Source organism: Squalius cephalus (assembly GCF_949319135.1).
Source record: "Squalius cephalus genome assembly, chromosome: 16".
Taxonomy (NCBI): Eukaryota; Metazoa; Chordata; class Actinopteri; order Cypriniformes; family Leuciscidae; genus Squalius; species Squalius cephalus.
The window spans coordinates 5,924,078-5,938,927 of NC_137137.1; the positions used below are offsets into that span (position 1 = coordinate 5,924,078).

At 35.4% G+C, this 14,850-nt stretch overlaps 1 protein-coding gene across 4 annotated transcripts in view; it reads left to right on the forward strand.

The window, feature by feature from the left end:
* gripap1 (GRIP1 associated protein 1) overlaps nt 1-14,850 on the forward strand; it is a 45,891-nt gene that overhangs the window by 13,306 nt on the left and 17,735 nt on the right. The window contains exons 15-25 of one of the 4 annotated variants that reach the window (XM_079896985.1): nt 945-1,037; nt 3,121-3,255; nt 3,574-3,669; nt 4,627-4,839; nt 5,006-5,119; nt 5,402-5,479; nt 6,734-6,829; nt 7,835-7,891; nt 9,519-9,618; nt 13,364-13,384; nt 13,944-14,077. In XM_079896985.1, coding sequence (XP_079753111.1) covers nt 945-1,037; nt 3,121-3,255; nt 3,574-3,669; nt 4,627-4,839; nt 5,006-5,119; nt 5,402-5,479; nt 6,734-6,829; nt 7,835-7,891; nt 9,519-9,618; nt 13,364-13,384; nt 13,944-14,077 — 1,137 coding nt within the window. The remainder of the gene's footprint in view (nt 1-944; nt 1,038-3,120; nt 3,256-3,573; nt 3,670-4,626; nt 4,840-5,005; nt 5,120-5,401; nt 5,480-6,733; nt 6,830-7,834; nt 7,892-9,518; nt 9,619-13,363; nt 13,385-13,943; nt 14,078-14,850) is intronic. The other 3 variants (XM_079896987.1, XM_079896986.1, XM_079896988.1) reach the window with 3 other exon arrangements.

Below are 14,850 nucleotides of genomic sequence, written 5' to 3' on the forward strand. Positions count from 1 at the left end.
TATAATTACCCAGAGAGCAGTCTGTTTAATTGAGCATTTATGGACGATGGTGCTAGGATCATCGGAGTAATTAAGGATTAGTGGGGCTCAGTGCCGGTGGCTGAGGGGCACACAGGCTCTGCAGGGGCCCCTGAGGGAAGGGCCCCTCTTATAACGCTGTCGGCCCGACTGCAGCTCCCGCCACCACAAATGTCTTTCACTTCCTCCATGAGGTCACAAATCTTAATTAAACAGCTACCTCTAATGTGCAACAAGCAGATAAGGATGAAGAACCTCCCTATTCTGTTTTTCCATTCAGAACTGCTTGACTGGGTCTCTTCTGTTTGATGTGGAGTTTCTAACTTGGCCTGTTTTCTTCTCTCTTCTTTTCACTTGTTTTGGGCGTTCTTTTTCTGTATCTCTTGCCCTTGTTCACCCCCTTGGGCCTTATTCTTTCTGAATTCATCTTCAACACTCCCCCTACAATCCCGTGCTGTTGTTTCTTGTTCATTTTTTCCTTTTTTTCATAAAATTTAATCTTTTTTTTTCTGTATTCTTTCATGCTTTTTCTTTTTGTTTGTTATTCTATATTTTTTTATTATGAAATATTCCTATTCTAATTATTTTATTCTTTTTATTTTGTTCATTCCAATGTTTTCTTTTTTCATTCTTTTTTACGTTATTTAAAAAAATGTTTCATTCTCTTATTTGTTCAATTGTTCTTTTATTCTATTTATTACATTCATATTTTGTATTTTTCAAATATTTAAATTTTTTAATTATTTAATTCATTCTAATTTTCTTAATTTTTATTTTATTTTATGTTTTCATTCTTTCTTTGAACTCTTGTTCTTTCATTCAATATTTCATTTGTTCTTTATACTTTCGTTCTTTCATCTTTATGTTCTGCTTTATTCTTTTCTCTCTATCTCTCGTGGGGTGGTTTTGTTTGGGCGGAGCTACAGGTAGCGTGTCAGAGCGCGGTCAGTCAGGAGCAGGTGGAGGGCATGCTGAGTGAGAACGATGCTCTCAGGACAAATCTAGCGGCCCTAGAACAGGTACCTGACCATGATATACAGCATCACGACCTTCATCAACCCCAGTTCCTGCATCCTCTTAACTCAGTGACCATGTCTGGTCTAACACACATGTTCTTTGTACCATTAACTGTTAAAATACACATTTACTAATGCCACTTTCACCAGCTTTAATGCTATTGCCTATGTACAAATCACTTTCAGTTTACGCCAGTTTGTTTGATGCCATACTTTCTTCTAATTTCTTCTCTTAAAAAAAGTGTCTATTTAAATGACAATTCATGGTGGTTCATATAGATACATTGTTTTGCTCTAAGATCTTGTTTTTCTGTTGTTGTAATTTCTAGTCACAAATTCAGACCGTGTGACTAGTGTCTTATGGAAGTATGGCGGTGTGAAAACTTAAAACAGAAGTTATAAGTTAACAGTCATATTTAAATACTGTGCTTACCCATTGCTGATTAGATTACTTACAAAGTATAGTCCATTACTGAATACAAATTACAAAATTGTAGTTAGTAATTGGGAAGTGCTCGAAGCCGAATAGCTTATTGGGAAAGGCATGGATATAGTGGCTGCAAAACGAATAATGAATTCAACCGAATAATGTTCAGCAGACTATTATTTATCATTTAGTATTATTGTTTTAATTAGAAGATATTTCAATACATTTTATAATTATAATAAAAAAGAATTTGCTATACAAGTCTTATTTGTTAAATGAAAACTGAAGGGAACATAATTGCATTTAAAACGGTCTTCCGACGGTCACAAACTTCCGATTAAAGCCCTGCCCACTTCTGGATTTATCCAAATACAGACACAAATAATATGATTCAGATATTGGCTCTGCTGCACAATATTACTTATTACATTACACATCTTAGATAATTTCATTTGACTACTTTTAGATTACTTTGGACCTTACTCTTAGCCTTAACTTGTTTATCACAGATTTGAATAGGATAATCTTGTACTATATTGATATAGAAATACAAAGTGAAAAACAAAAGATTGTTGAAAAATTGTCATCAACAAAATGAAGTGCATTAAACATTACACTACACTACATCAGGGTTTCCCAAACTGGGGTTTTTGAAGGAACTGCAGGAGGTTTGTAAGTTTATGAAAAGGTAATAATTAATTAAATCATAAAAATGTAAAACAATCAAAATAAAACACAAAAAGATCAAATATTTTGTTAATGCTGTGTGGTCTCTGACTTGTGTAATTCCACAAAACTAGAAGACTTTCTGAACATACATAAGCAATAGGCTGTTTTAGAAATGAAAATTTAAAAGATAAAAAGAAGAATGAATGAGAATCAATAAATTATGAATAATTTACTGCCATTTTGTGAGTATTAAGTAATCATTTAACTAATAAAAATGTGTCTGTAGTCTGATTATGAGTATTTTAAAATGTAATATAATTACAAGTATATACATTTTGGAATCTGTTTGCCTTACCCAGATTACATATAATCAGTTATAATCAGCACTGGTTATTACTGTTTTAGCTGATGGCTCACCAGCCAAACTCATTATGCTTATTTATGTTATCCAAAGTAGCTTACAATGTATTTAAGGTTTATTAGCATTTCTATGTGCACTTCCTGGGAATAAAACCCATTACCCATTGTGAGCAATGGCTAAATATTAATATTTAAATAAATATGAATAATTTAATTTGTACTCCAAGGAAGCATAAGGTTTATTTGGCAGGACTTCCACTGCACTTTAACCCTGATTGAAGTTTTGAAAACTTTTCCATGTCTAATATGCATATAGTACTTGTGCTGTCTTAGATATTTTGTTTATATATGTTCACACATACATGCATCTGTACATGTATGTATATTGCATCATGCATGAAGGTTTATATTTAGCTTGAAAGCACTCATGGGTACATTTATATTGATATTGAGTTCTGCATTGTGTTGAATTGCATTTTTCAGCTGTTCTCTGGTGTTAAGCTCTTTCCGCTCCTTCATAACCCTTCTTTTGTCTTCTGTTGGCATTTTCTCGCTAATAAACTGAGGAAGACTTCATTCAGTTACCCTTGGTTCTTTAAATATCTGAAATACAGTGTGTGTTTTTCACAGATCCAAACAGTGAAGACTCAGGAACTGAATTTGTTGAGAGAGCAAAATCTGGCTCTCAACGCAGAGCTTCAGCAGAGACGTACAGAACAGGAGAGCTTCCTGGCGCAGAGGGATGATCTCAACTCACAGCTACAGGTATTTTGGTACCGGTTCAATTTTTGAAAAACATAGAAAGGCATTTGCAACAATTAAACATTGTATTTCTTTGTAAAATGCTATTTGATAGGAAGCATATTATGCTATAATATTATTAGTTAATATTATTTTTCCCTGCCCACTGCAGAAAAGTCCAATCGTTTTGGAGATTGAGAAAGTCTTTTTTTTTTCTTTGAATGCTAAAAGTACTTTCATTACTTCAGCAATTACGTTTTAATATAGTTAAACTTAGTAAAAAATGTTGCATTTGCATTCAGATTATACATAAAACTGATTTAACAACTTCTTGGTGATCAGGAGTCAAACCGAGCGAATAGTCGACTTCTGGAGCAGCTCACTGAACTTGGTCTGGAGAAGGACAAGCTACAGCAGGAGTTAGAGGAGGCCAGAAAGGTGATACACACAAACCTTCTTTTTTAGCTTCTGATCCTTTCACAATTCAGTAAATTCCCACTGCAGCAGGTGAAAGTAGTTAAACGTCACCATCTCTCACGTCATTTAAGCTTCTTTAGTGAGTCAGTACACTCTGCTCGTTCTTCCATCAGTTAATACTCTGATCTTTTGACCATCATAATGACTTTATTAATGTCAAATCGGATTTAGACACAAATGGGCTCTGGAAGATTCACCTCTTTTTGTGCACTTTTTCTCCTTCTTTCCTCTAAAATCTGTAATGTTAGTCAATGTTTCTTGCTCCTAACCAGTTTTTACACTTTTACATGATCATTTATCTCTGTCTTTCCGACCATTTGATTTAATCAGGCTTATTTTGCTACATTAATGTATATCATCCTGAATGAACACACCCTTTTAATCATCATCACTTACATTCAGTACAAAAATACTATCATGATGTATAAATACTTTTAAAATGTTTTTTTTTTTTTACATTACAGTAATGTCATTTTGGATTTTTTTTTCCATTAATTATCATGAAAACAATATCACTATAAAAAAAATCTTAATGTTTAAATGAGGATGAAAAACGATTTTGGGGGGCAGTTTGAGAATAAATGCCTTTGGAGTGACTTTGTGCTTTGAAAATTTGCAGACCTTTTTCATGCTGAAACGGTAATATTACACACAAAAGAAAGGTGAAAATGTAAAAACAAACAAAAAAAAAACATAATAGGACCTCTTTAAAGTCAATCTTGTCTATAGCATTCTTTATATTAAGTAATAAATTAAGATTTACATCTGTCTAAATACCAGTGTTTGAAGAAGGTAGTGCCTTATGTTTTATGAAAAGTTTTATGCTTTAAGAAAAATATATGATTGAATCCTGATAATGACTGGACCTTTGAAACCACCACATTTTATTTAAAACTAAATGCCACACTGTCCTGTCAGACTGCGGATAAGCGTAAGGTCATGCTGGATGAACTGGCCATTGAGATTGCGCAGGAGAAATCTCGGCAAAAAGAGGAACTCGGGAACGTGCGTTTGCAGCATGAGAAGGAGGTGCTGAGCATCAGGGGACGCTACGAGAAGGAGCTCCGCGGCCTCCACGAGGACAAGAACCGCATGGAAGAGGAGATCCGCTCACAGCTACGAGATGAGAAAGTAAGGAACCTTTCTGTGCCCGTAACTGAAAGTTTGTAGGTCGAGACATGAACTTTCAATAAAGCACTTAACCTCAGGTTGCTCCAGGTGGCTTGTCTCTGTACAATGTACTTTGGACAAAAAGGATCTGCTAAATTTCCATTCACAATTGTTTTTGTTTTTTTAGGCTCGTACCAAAGAGCTGGAGGGTCTTCAGCCGTATGTAGAGGAGCTGAAAGCTCAGGTTCAGTCTATGGAGGGGACGAAGGGCTGGTTTGAACGCAGACTCAAGGAAGCCGAGGTGCTGTGTGTTTACAGCCATCTCTCACTGCAGAGCAATGCCAGAGATGGAAACAAATGTCTTTTGTTGTTTACGTCTGGGTACATCAGTATCATTCTGACCACATGATGTCAGTGTTGTTTTTGTCGTTACCATGTTACAGACTTTAAAATGCAAAAAAGGTGAAAAGAAGAGCATTTTTGATGGATTTATCTTTATATTAAAAAAGCAAAATGTTGCATTAATCTTAAAACGGTCACTCTTTGATGTGTAGTTGATTTATATTTTCTATGTTGTGAGCAGGAGACCATGGAAAAGAACAAACTGGACCATGCAGAAGAGATCCAGCGGGTACAGAAAGATCACTCAGGCCAGCTGCAGGTAAACTGTATGTGATGTTAAAAACACATTTGTGTGTTTAACAACTCTTAATGGAATACAGTAGGCTAAAGCAGATGAAGTAATAAGCGGTAAATCTATATATAGCAGATCTTTTCTTTATGGCACATTTGTTGTCTTCAAACATATTCAAGTCTCAGAAACCCTCACATCAGAAGGCTTTATTCTGTCATGTCTCATTGAGTCGATGGATGCTTGCTGTACATAGAATTTTACTAAATGAGCTTAAAAAACTTATCAAATGCATGAAATGCGTATATCATCCATTGGCGCTCAAAAGTTAAGCATTTCAGAATGAGGTCATGAAAACCCAAGTTCAAATCTCATATAATTACTTTTGTTTTCATTAAAGTAGCTGGAGTACATTTGATGGCATTTAATTTATGATTCTACTTACCTGAACCAATAAAAGTCCTGGTGTTCTCTATGGCCAGTCCATCTCTGGTGTGACTTGATTTTATCCACCTTGATATGATTGGATCGTATAAAGTTGGATATGATCTTACCATTTAATATCATTTTTACCGTGCCTGCACTTCCTTGGTTATGTCAGCATAAAAGAAAAGTTATTTCAGAAGCAGAGCAAGTTGTTTTGATGAAAGATTTTAAGAACTAATTTTATATTCTTTAGAACTTTTCTGCTGACATAACCAAGGCTGCAAATCATTTTATTCAAGATGAACTTTTCTTTTTTTTAGAAAATATATTTTTAAAGAAATATTTAATTTAGTCAGTAGTTTTCCAACACCATAAAGGGGTCCACTTTTTTTTAAAAGAACATCTGAAAATTGCTAATGATAATGAAACAAAGTACATGGAGCAAATCACATGAAACAACACCCCTACTTCCTCAGCCAGTGTCCATCTGACTTTAAAAAGAATCAGTTTGTTTAAAAAAAAAAAAAAAAAAAGTGTTCTATATTGTTTTTCGAAAAAAAAAAAATGTAGTAAGAAGGGGAACCACCACCTTTGTGCATAAAGTTTTTGCCATAAAAGTTTAGCTTGCATGGAAGCTGGCATGGCATTATTTGTTGCTTATGCTTATGTTATAAGCATAACCAAAGCCATGTGGGCATGGAAAATTGTATTAACCAATATCCATTTTTAAGTCTGGCAAATCACACACAATAAGACCAGAATATGTTTTAAACAAATAAATAAGGTTTATTCTGGTCCGAACTTTTTTCCATTGTGCATTTTAAATGAATGAATGAACATATTTCTGCCCTTTCTCAGGCTAAAGCTGCAGAGGTGGAGGCAGTCAAACAGCAAGTGGCGGAGATGGAGAAAGAAAGAGAAGATCTCAACAATACAATCGGCAAACTCAAACAGGTGTGGGAACAGAATGCATTATTTTTTTCAGGCGGTCTCCTAGTGGCTCTGCTGGAGCTTTAGTTCTTCAACATGATGAGAACCATGTGTTTTTAAGATGCTAAATAAGGCATGACTTAGATATGGAGGATATTATGGGGGTGTGATTGCTGGAGCTCAGCAGTTATTTTTAATGTGACTCAAGAATGATTCGTGACTCATCAGTAGGATGAGATTGTTCTTTGCATGAGCATCTGGTGCTTGCAGCTCCTCTGGGATGTTTAGTTTTCAGAGCTGCAAAATTGGTGTTTCCTTGTCTCATCTGAATGTTTTTAGGATGATTTATTAGGACTTTCCTTTTTGTCATTGTTATGATATAACCAAGACTGGTTTACTAAAACTAATATTCAAAGCATCATACACTACTGTTGAAAAGTTTGGGGTCAGTAAGTTCCCTTTTTATTTTTTTTAATTATTTTTTTAAAGTAATTAATACTTTTATTCAGCAAGGATGCATTAAATTGATCAAAAGTGACAGTAAAGACATTTATGATGTTGCAAAAGATTTCCATTTCAAATAAATGCCATTCTTTTGAATTTTCTATTCATCAAATAATTGTGACAAAACTGTTTCACAATTTCACAAAAATATTAAAATAAGAAGAAAATGCAGCTGAAAATTCAGCTATATATATATATTAAAATAGAAAACCGTTACTTTAAATTGTGATAATATTTCACAATATTATTGTTTTACTGTATTTTTGATCAAATAAATGCAGACTTGGTGAGCATAAGAGACTTTTTTCAAAAACATTAAAAACATTAATCTCATAACATTATTTCTGAAGTTTGTCTGTAAATGAAATTCCTCTTTAAATGAATAGTGCTTCAGATATGCTCTTTTATTGTCTAAAATATATAAAAATTAAAACTATTTCAAACTAAACAGAAAAGTTATTTGAAAATTATTTTGAAATAAAGACTTATTTGCTGAACTATAATAATCTTTTGTGTGTATTTCAGGAGATTAAAGACACGGTGGATGGACAGAGAATCCTGGAGAAAAAAGGTAGTTCAGCGGTAAGTAGGCAATCCAGCCAGAAAAAAAAGAGATGAGTCAGGGCTTTCCCTCTCTCCATTTCCCAGAAAGTGAATTAAAATAGTCCCAGGCGATGGGCAGGACACCTCTCTGCCCTACAGACCTGAAACCAGACCTCCCATTGATGAGGGTCGATCAGCTTTCATTAACGTTTTAGCCGTTTCATCAATAGAATCTCGTTTGACCGTTCCAAAAGCTATCCATGCCTTTAGCTCAAAGTTTTGGTTATAATTTTTCTATGGTATTGTTTATTATTTATATAGTCACGCTGTTTATTAGGTTACAAATGCTGTCCCTCTGGAAAGTTCCTTCCTGCTTGAAGTGATTTTGGCTTCAAAATGGATGAAATTTCATATATCCTTTTTCATATATCATTTTACCTTTTGACAAAAACAAAAAAGCTTTTGAAGTGCTACTGTGGCAAAATGGATGGACAGGATGTTTACTTAATGCGAAATATATCATATTGTTCCGAATATGAGACGACCCTCCCTTTTTCAAGATACATCCCTTTTGGAAAAAGTCTTTTTGAGGACCAAATCTTGTCTTTTATAAAGAAAATTATTTTATTTGAAAATATTTTTCCTATTTTCATATTGAAAAAAAAAATAATCAAAAATCATATTTAAAAATAAACACTTTATGGCATACCGTAAACATAACCTGTATTTCTCATTTCCAGTAGGTTTCACAATGACTGATTTCTCACCTTTTTATGTACAGTGACAGATGTTGGTAAACTTGGCATGTCAAAAAACACAGGTGTTTGATCTGCATTATCAACCTGATTAGTTTTTTTTTTTTTTTTCTTAGTCACATAGCACTGAAAAGACAGCAGTTTCTCCCTGAAGTCGGAGGGCAAGCTCTAGGCAAGACTTGTTCTGCGACGTAATAATAATCCATTACGCCGCATAATTTTTACATCGCATCAAAGCGGCCGCTTCGAAGAAATTGACAGGCAAGTGTGTCAGTACGTAGCTGAAATAAGAAATAAGGGGCCTCGCTGGTGGGCATGTTCAGCTCTTTGGTGATATCCAGTGCCTTCAGCTGGTTGACGGCTCTGGTTATGGGCAGCCTCTCGGCTACGTAATGACACACTCGCCTGTCAATTTCTTCGAATCGGCCGCTTTTAGGACCGCGTTAAGCTTTTATTTGACTCTTAGCATTTTTAAGACTGTCTTTTTGAGCTCGCCATCTTCTAACGTTACACTCTGTCACACCGTATTTTTTGGGCTGCTTAATGAGAGTTGTTTGACCGCTGCGTTTATCAGTCCTGGGGGGGGGTCGCACTCGTTTTACAGGTATTTGACGCTCCCTATTGTTGTGGGTCTATTATTATCATGTAAAAGTCTAGACCCTGAATATAAGACAACCCCATTTTTTCACATGTATTTTTTAAGAAAAAAACACTCTTATATTTGGAACAATACAGTATATATATTTTGGTTTGCTATTGTATTATGTAATACAGTGATATTCAGACATTTTTAAGTGTGGCTTAAGTGTCCAAATACTTTTGGGGCCAATGTATATACTGAAATCTTAAATGCCTATCAAGCTAAATGTCCATCTGCTGTCAAAATAATTCCTGTGATGTTATGTCTGCAGCTGAAAGACTTGAAGAGGCAGCTCCATCTGGAAAGAAAGAGAGCTGATAAGCTCCAGGAGCGGCTACAGGAGATCTTAACCAACACTAAGACCCGAACAGGTGAACACTTTCTTTGTCCCTATGTGATACACTTAAGATTTTGAGACATATCTCCTTCATCACCATATAAAGCAGTTGTAAATGCAGGGAATAAGGCTTTTTAGAGTGGTCGACAACCCTCTCGGGTGATTTAAACTGCAATAGGCTCTGCAGTCGCTGTTTCACACATGAATGAACAATTTAAAGCAGGTAAAAGTAAGTAACAATGCGGCGCTGTGCATAAATAAGACAGCAGATAAAGATGGCTCCACCCCTACAGTAAATCGCTATAAATGAGACAAACCCAAAGCATGTTCTTACCACCTGAGGTGAATTATAAAGAGCCTGTCCGCTTTGTTCTTGCATCAGGTTCCTGTGGGATGTTGAGCAGTTCACTTTCCTGCATCGGCTCATTGGCTATAAATAGTTTTTTCCAAGAAGGCAAATTACATGAATGTAGTTTTTCTTCACATTACAGTGGTGTTATTGCATATCATGGAGATTTTTGGCTCTATTCTGGAATGTAACACTCACTTTTCACAATCACAGTAAACCTCTTCTCTCCCATTTACGTGCAGTCTTCATTATTTTGATTATTTGCTTAATTATTCTGATTATTGCCACACCCTATTATTCACATACCCTAATGCACAGTACAAATGATGAACTCACATACAGTAGGTGTGTTAATGGCCACTGGCCACTTGTGTCAAATGCAAAATGCACTTCTATGGATGTATTGGATTTTTTTTCTGTGGCGCTCCTAAAATTTCTTTTCACAATTCTCTTTTCCAATTTCGATACCTCAGCTGAAAATACTAGGCTAACTAATATAAATTAAAAAAAAATATTAAAGACAAACAGTATGTAATAAAATAAGAACAAATAATCAAATTATTTGCAATAGCAAATACAATAAAACAAATTAAATAATTAGTGTTTTTTTAGGTAGGTCTAACAGTAGTTTTCAGGTGCAGAAATGTATTAATCAAATATAAAATAACTTGTGTAGTCTTAAATTAATCCTTATCAAAGTTACAAAAGTTATTCAATCAGTTCCCTTTTGCGTCATCTTGAGCTTGAATATTTAAATGGGCAAGGCTTAAAGGGGTGATGAACTGAGAAATCAAATTTTCCTTGAGCTTTTGACATATAAGAGATCATCATACTATAATAATATCCTGTAAGTTTCAGAACTGAAAACTACCTTGTTAGTCCAATAAAAGCTTTTATAGACATCAGGCTCAGCAAACGACTAGTTTTTCAAAGTGGGGAACTATGACGTCAAAGAGGATAAAACACCGCCTCCACAAAAGAAGATCAACGCCTACTTCAACACGGCCTGTTTAGCCCCGCCCACCGATTCGCCCAAACATGCTAAATAACATAGGACGACATGATAATTGCTAAACCGGATCAAGCTACTTCCAAGCAATAAACATGCTGTTTACTAAATATTGTGCGTGCCTGTTTGTGGAAGAAGACAGTCTGCATAAGCTTCCTTCGGATTCCAGCATGGTTAAACTTTATTAAATCAGTCAATCACAATTTCCCGACGGATCTGCCAGCAACATGTAAGTAACCATGTGTATTCTAATGCCTGATCTGCGATCAGTGATTTCTGATGTGTAATTATTCAAGTTCAGATATCTTTCTCTTAAAATCGTTCAATACTGTTTATGCATCAGTGACTAAACGATCAACTTCACATAATTTCTCATAGTATTATGAAAATAATCTTTTTTAAACTGTTATTAAATTATATACAGAAAGCGATCAAAGAACGATCTCTTTCCAATCGCCCAAGCTGTCAATCAAACAGCACAGCGCGAGCCGCGAGAGCTTATCTGGACACTTACCAAACTCGTGATGAAATAATGACACTGTTACACTACACAACGAAGCTCTTACTGTGTATTCACATCGTGTTTGCATTGTGATTTGGTGTAAGCATTTGTGAGAGTGCAAAAATTGCGTTGCAATGATAAGATCTTTATTTACGCGATCAACAGACTGTCTGTCATCTGCTCAGTCAGTAGTGCTCATCATGCTGCAACCTTTCATGTGATGGAATAGATTTAAATATAATGCTTGAAACGATACTTTTCACGATTTGTTAATCTCAATAGCTCTAATAGTAAAAACGGAGTAAAAGTTTTCGAGAGAGTTCATGTAATACTAGCTATTTCATATGCAAGCATGTCAGCCAATCACAGCAGTGGGCGTTTGCACTGCAGTCTCACAGCAGACACGCCCCTTAAAACGGAGCGTTCAAATCTGAGGCTGAAATCAGGCTTGGAAAAATGGCTTTTATTTATAAATTATGACAATTTTTGATGTAAAAATCATACTAACATTATAAAGGCACCCCAGGCAACATTATAAAATAATAAAACAATCCAGTTCATGACCCCTTTAAACTTTCGTGACGATGCAGCGTTGTTTACGTTTGTTCATGTTTATATTTCTCAACATTGCATTGTAAGAATTCATAAAAATGTTACCGGCCAACTGCCGATTGACAGTTTCATGTACTCTCCAAGACCCTGAATTTTGAATTTTAGGCCCTGCGTGTACGTCACAAGCACATGCGCACTTTGGTCAGAGTGGAATAGAATAGTTTTCTCATGCGTGTTTATTGGGATTAAAATCTGCATATAAACCACATATTTTACTACAATTATGGTTTCTGCAATTATGAGCTTAATCACATCAATTTGATTGAAGACATGAGGTAAAGTTTTACTGTAAATTTAAATCAAATAAAATTACAGTATTGCCTAAATCTCATTATATTCACATTATGAGGGTGCATATAAACATAATTGTTGATGTCACAGAAAACGTGTTTATAATGTAGTCTTGAGAACTCTTGAGAAATCTAATAGCAAATAAAAAGGGGGTGGGGGGGTTACTACTTGGAAACTGGTAATTATGGTGATTTTAACAGGACATGAGCACAGGGTATAATACCTTAGCCCTGTGGTGTTTATAATCAAATTTTAACATTTGGACCACATAATGGGCGACTCAATAGTCCAATGGTCAAACGCTGAATCAAACTCAATACAGTATCCCAACTTTTCAGGGTACATTCATTCGTTTGTTCCTTAAAAACTTTTAACTCCTGTGGGGACAGACCCCACACACAACAAGGAGGGGAGAGGCGAGTGCTGTAAATATTTGATGGAGCCCCTTTAAAAATGTGCTACAGATCCATGCATATGTGCATTTGCTCTCTGTAGATTGTTGGCAGTGCCAGGGCACTCCTCTTTTGAGCCATTTATAATTTAAAGTAAACTAAATGTTTAATGTTTGCAGTACAGAAAGTTTAGAATCAGACATTTTAAAGTAGGGAGCTTTATCTTTGTCAAATGTCCAAGATGGTCTGAAAGTATAAAGACATCATTAAAAAAAATAATTAATGTTTATTTAATGTTATAAAAGTAGACTTATTAATATTTTCTTGACTAATATGCTGATTTGCTGCTCTTGAAACATTTCTTTTTATCAATGTTGAAAACAGTTAAATGCTGCATAATATATATATTTTTTTCAGTATTCTAAGTTCAAAAGAACGGCATTTAATTGAAGTAGAAATCTTTTGTAACATTATAAATGTCTTTACTGTCACTTTTGAAAAGTATTAAGTTCTATTAATTGCTGACCCCAAACTTTTGAACGATAGTAAACTTCCATGCATTCTGTAATTAAATGTTACATAAAACGGATGATGTCTAACTTTTGTGAATTGTTTACCTTGTAGATTCTCTGTCCGTGAATGCAGGTATTAATGGATGACATTCTGCTAAATAGCCTGTATGTTAGCATGCTTATCTCTAGTCTAGAGTAGTTGTTCATTTACTCTCTATAGATTGTGAATGTCATTTGTGCTGATATTGCTGCTATCTAATAATTGCCTTGCAATAGCTAGTTGTTGATCATAATAGCAGTTACCTTATCTGGAATCTGCTGTTTAGTTGAAACTATGACTGTGTGGTATATCGATACATTTTTAAACAAGATATAGGAGACAATACCATTTATATCGATATACTTTGATGTGAACGCTTCTGAAAAATAACTTATTAACATATAGATTAAAGTGGCTTGCCCACCTATCAGATGCGTGTGCTGTTCATAATTTGTATTTTACGGTTATATCATTATCTGTACATGTACAAAATGCATTCGAGTTTTTCATTTTGCATCTCGTCTCATCCTGATAGTGAGCGAGTATGCCTAAAAATACAGAGTTAAGTTTGCCATTATCTAGCTAACCTGCAGCGCTTAGTGATTTATGCTCTTAAAATATTCCTCTTTTTGCATCATGTATGTATTTGCAGGTCTGGAGGAGCTGGTGTTGTCTGAGATCAGTTCCCCGAGCCGTACGCAGCAGACGGGTGACAGCAGTAGCATTTCCTCCTTCAGCTACAGAGAGATCATGAAAGACGGCGCATCAGCTCCCAGCACCAATAAGGTAGAGCCGCCCACTGGGGGCCAACAACCCTTGCTAATACGGTCGCCACAGTTGATGCTTCCTTTTCTCCAGCTCCCAGGAGCTTTTCTGTTCATTGCATTTCTGTCCTCCCAAAGCTACTAACAAACACCCGAACAGTGTAAATTCCATAAATATACCGTGCCTGTGAATAAACGGGAGAAAAGAATGGTTGTCGTGACATGCTGGACTATCTTAAGGGATGTGAGTGTGGTTTAGTGTGGAAAAACAGAAGCTTGCAGCATGCAACTCGTCCCTCACCATTTGTGCTATACAGACATGAATGATGCCTTATTCTTAAGTCATCTAATTGACTTTCAAATGAATTTATCAAAGAACAACATGTCAAGACTCCTGTTTTATGCCATCAATTTGAAACATAATGCATATCTGTCATGTCTGAAATGTGTTTAAGGAGAATTGTCATCTTTCTTTAGTAAGAGACCATCCTTTTTTAAGCCAGAGGGAAAATAAGACACATGGGATGAAAATAGTACACACAGGGGATGGCGAGAGTCTCCGGGACGAGCCGACCTTCATTTGTTTGGATCATTTCCAGCTCCTTGAAATGCCCTGAAACAAACTGAGGGACAGAATAAAACTGCCACACGATCGCGGCTGGTGGAATTCCTTCCTGTGACTTTCATGTGACTTGAATGGCACTGTGTTAAATTACAGACAGTCTTTCTCTATAAAATAACCTGAAGTTGAAGAGATAACTCTTCCGCGTCTCCTTTTACTTGAACTGTATTCTC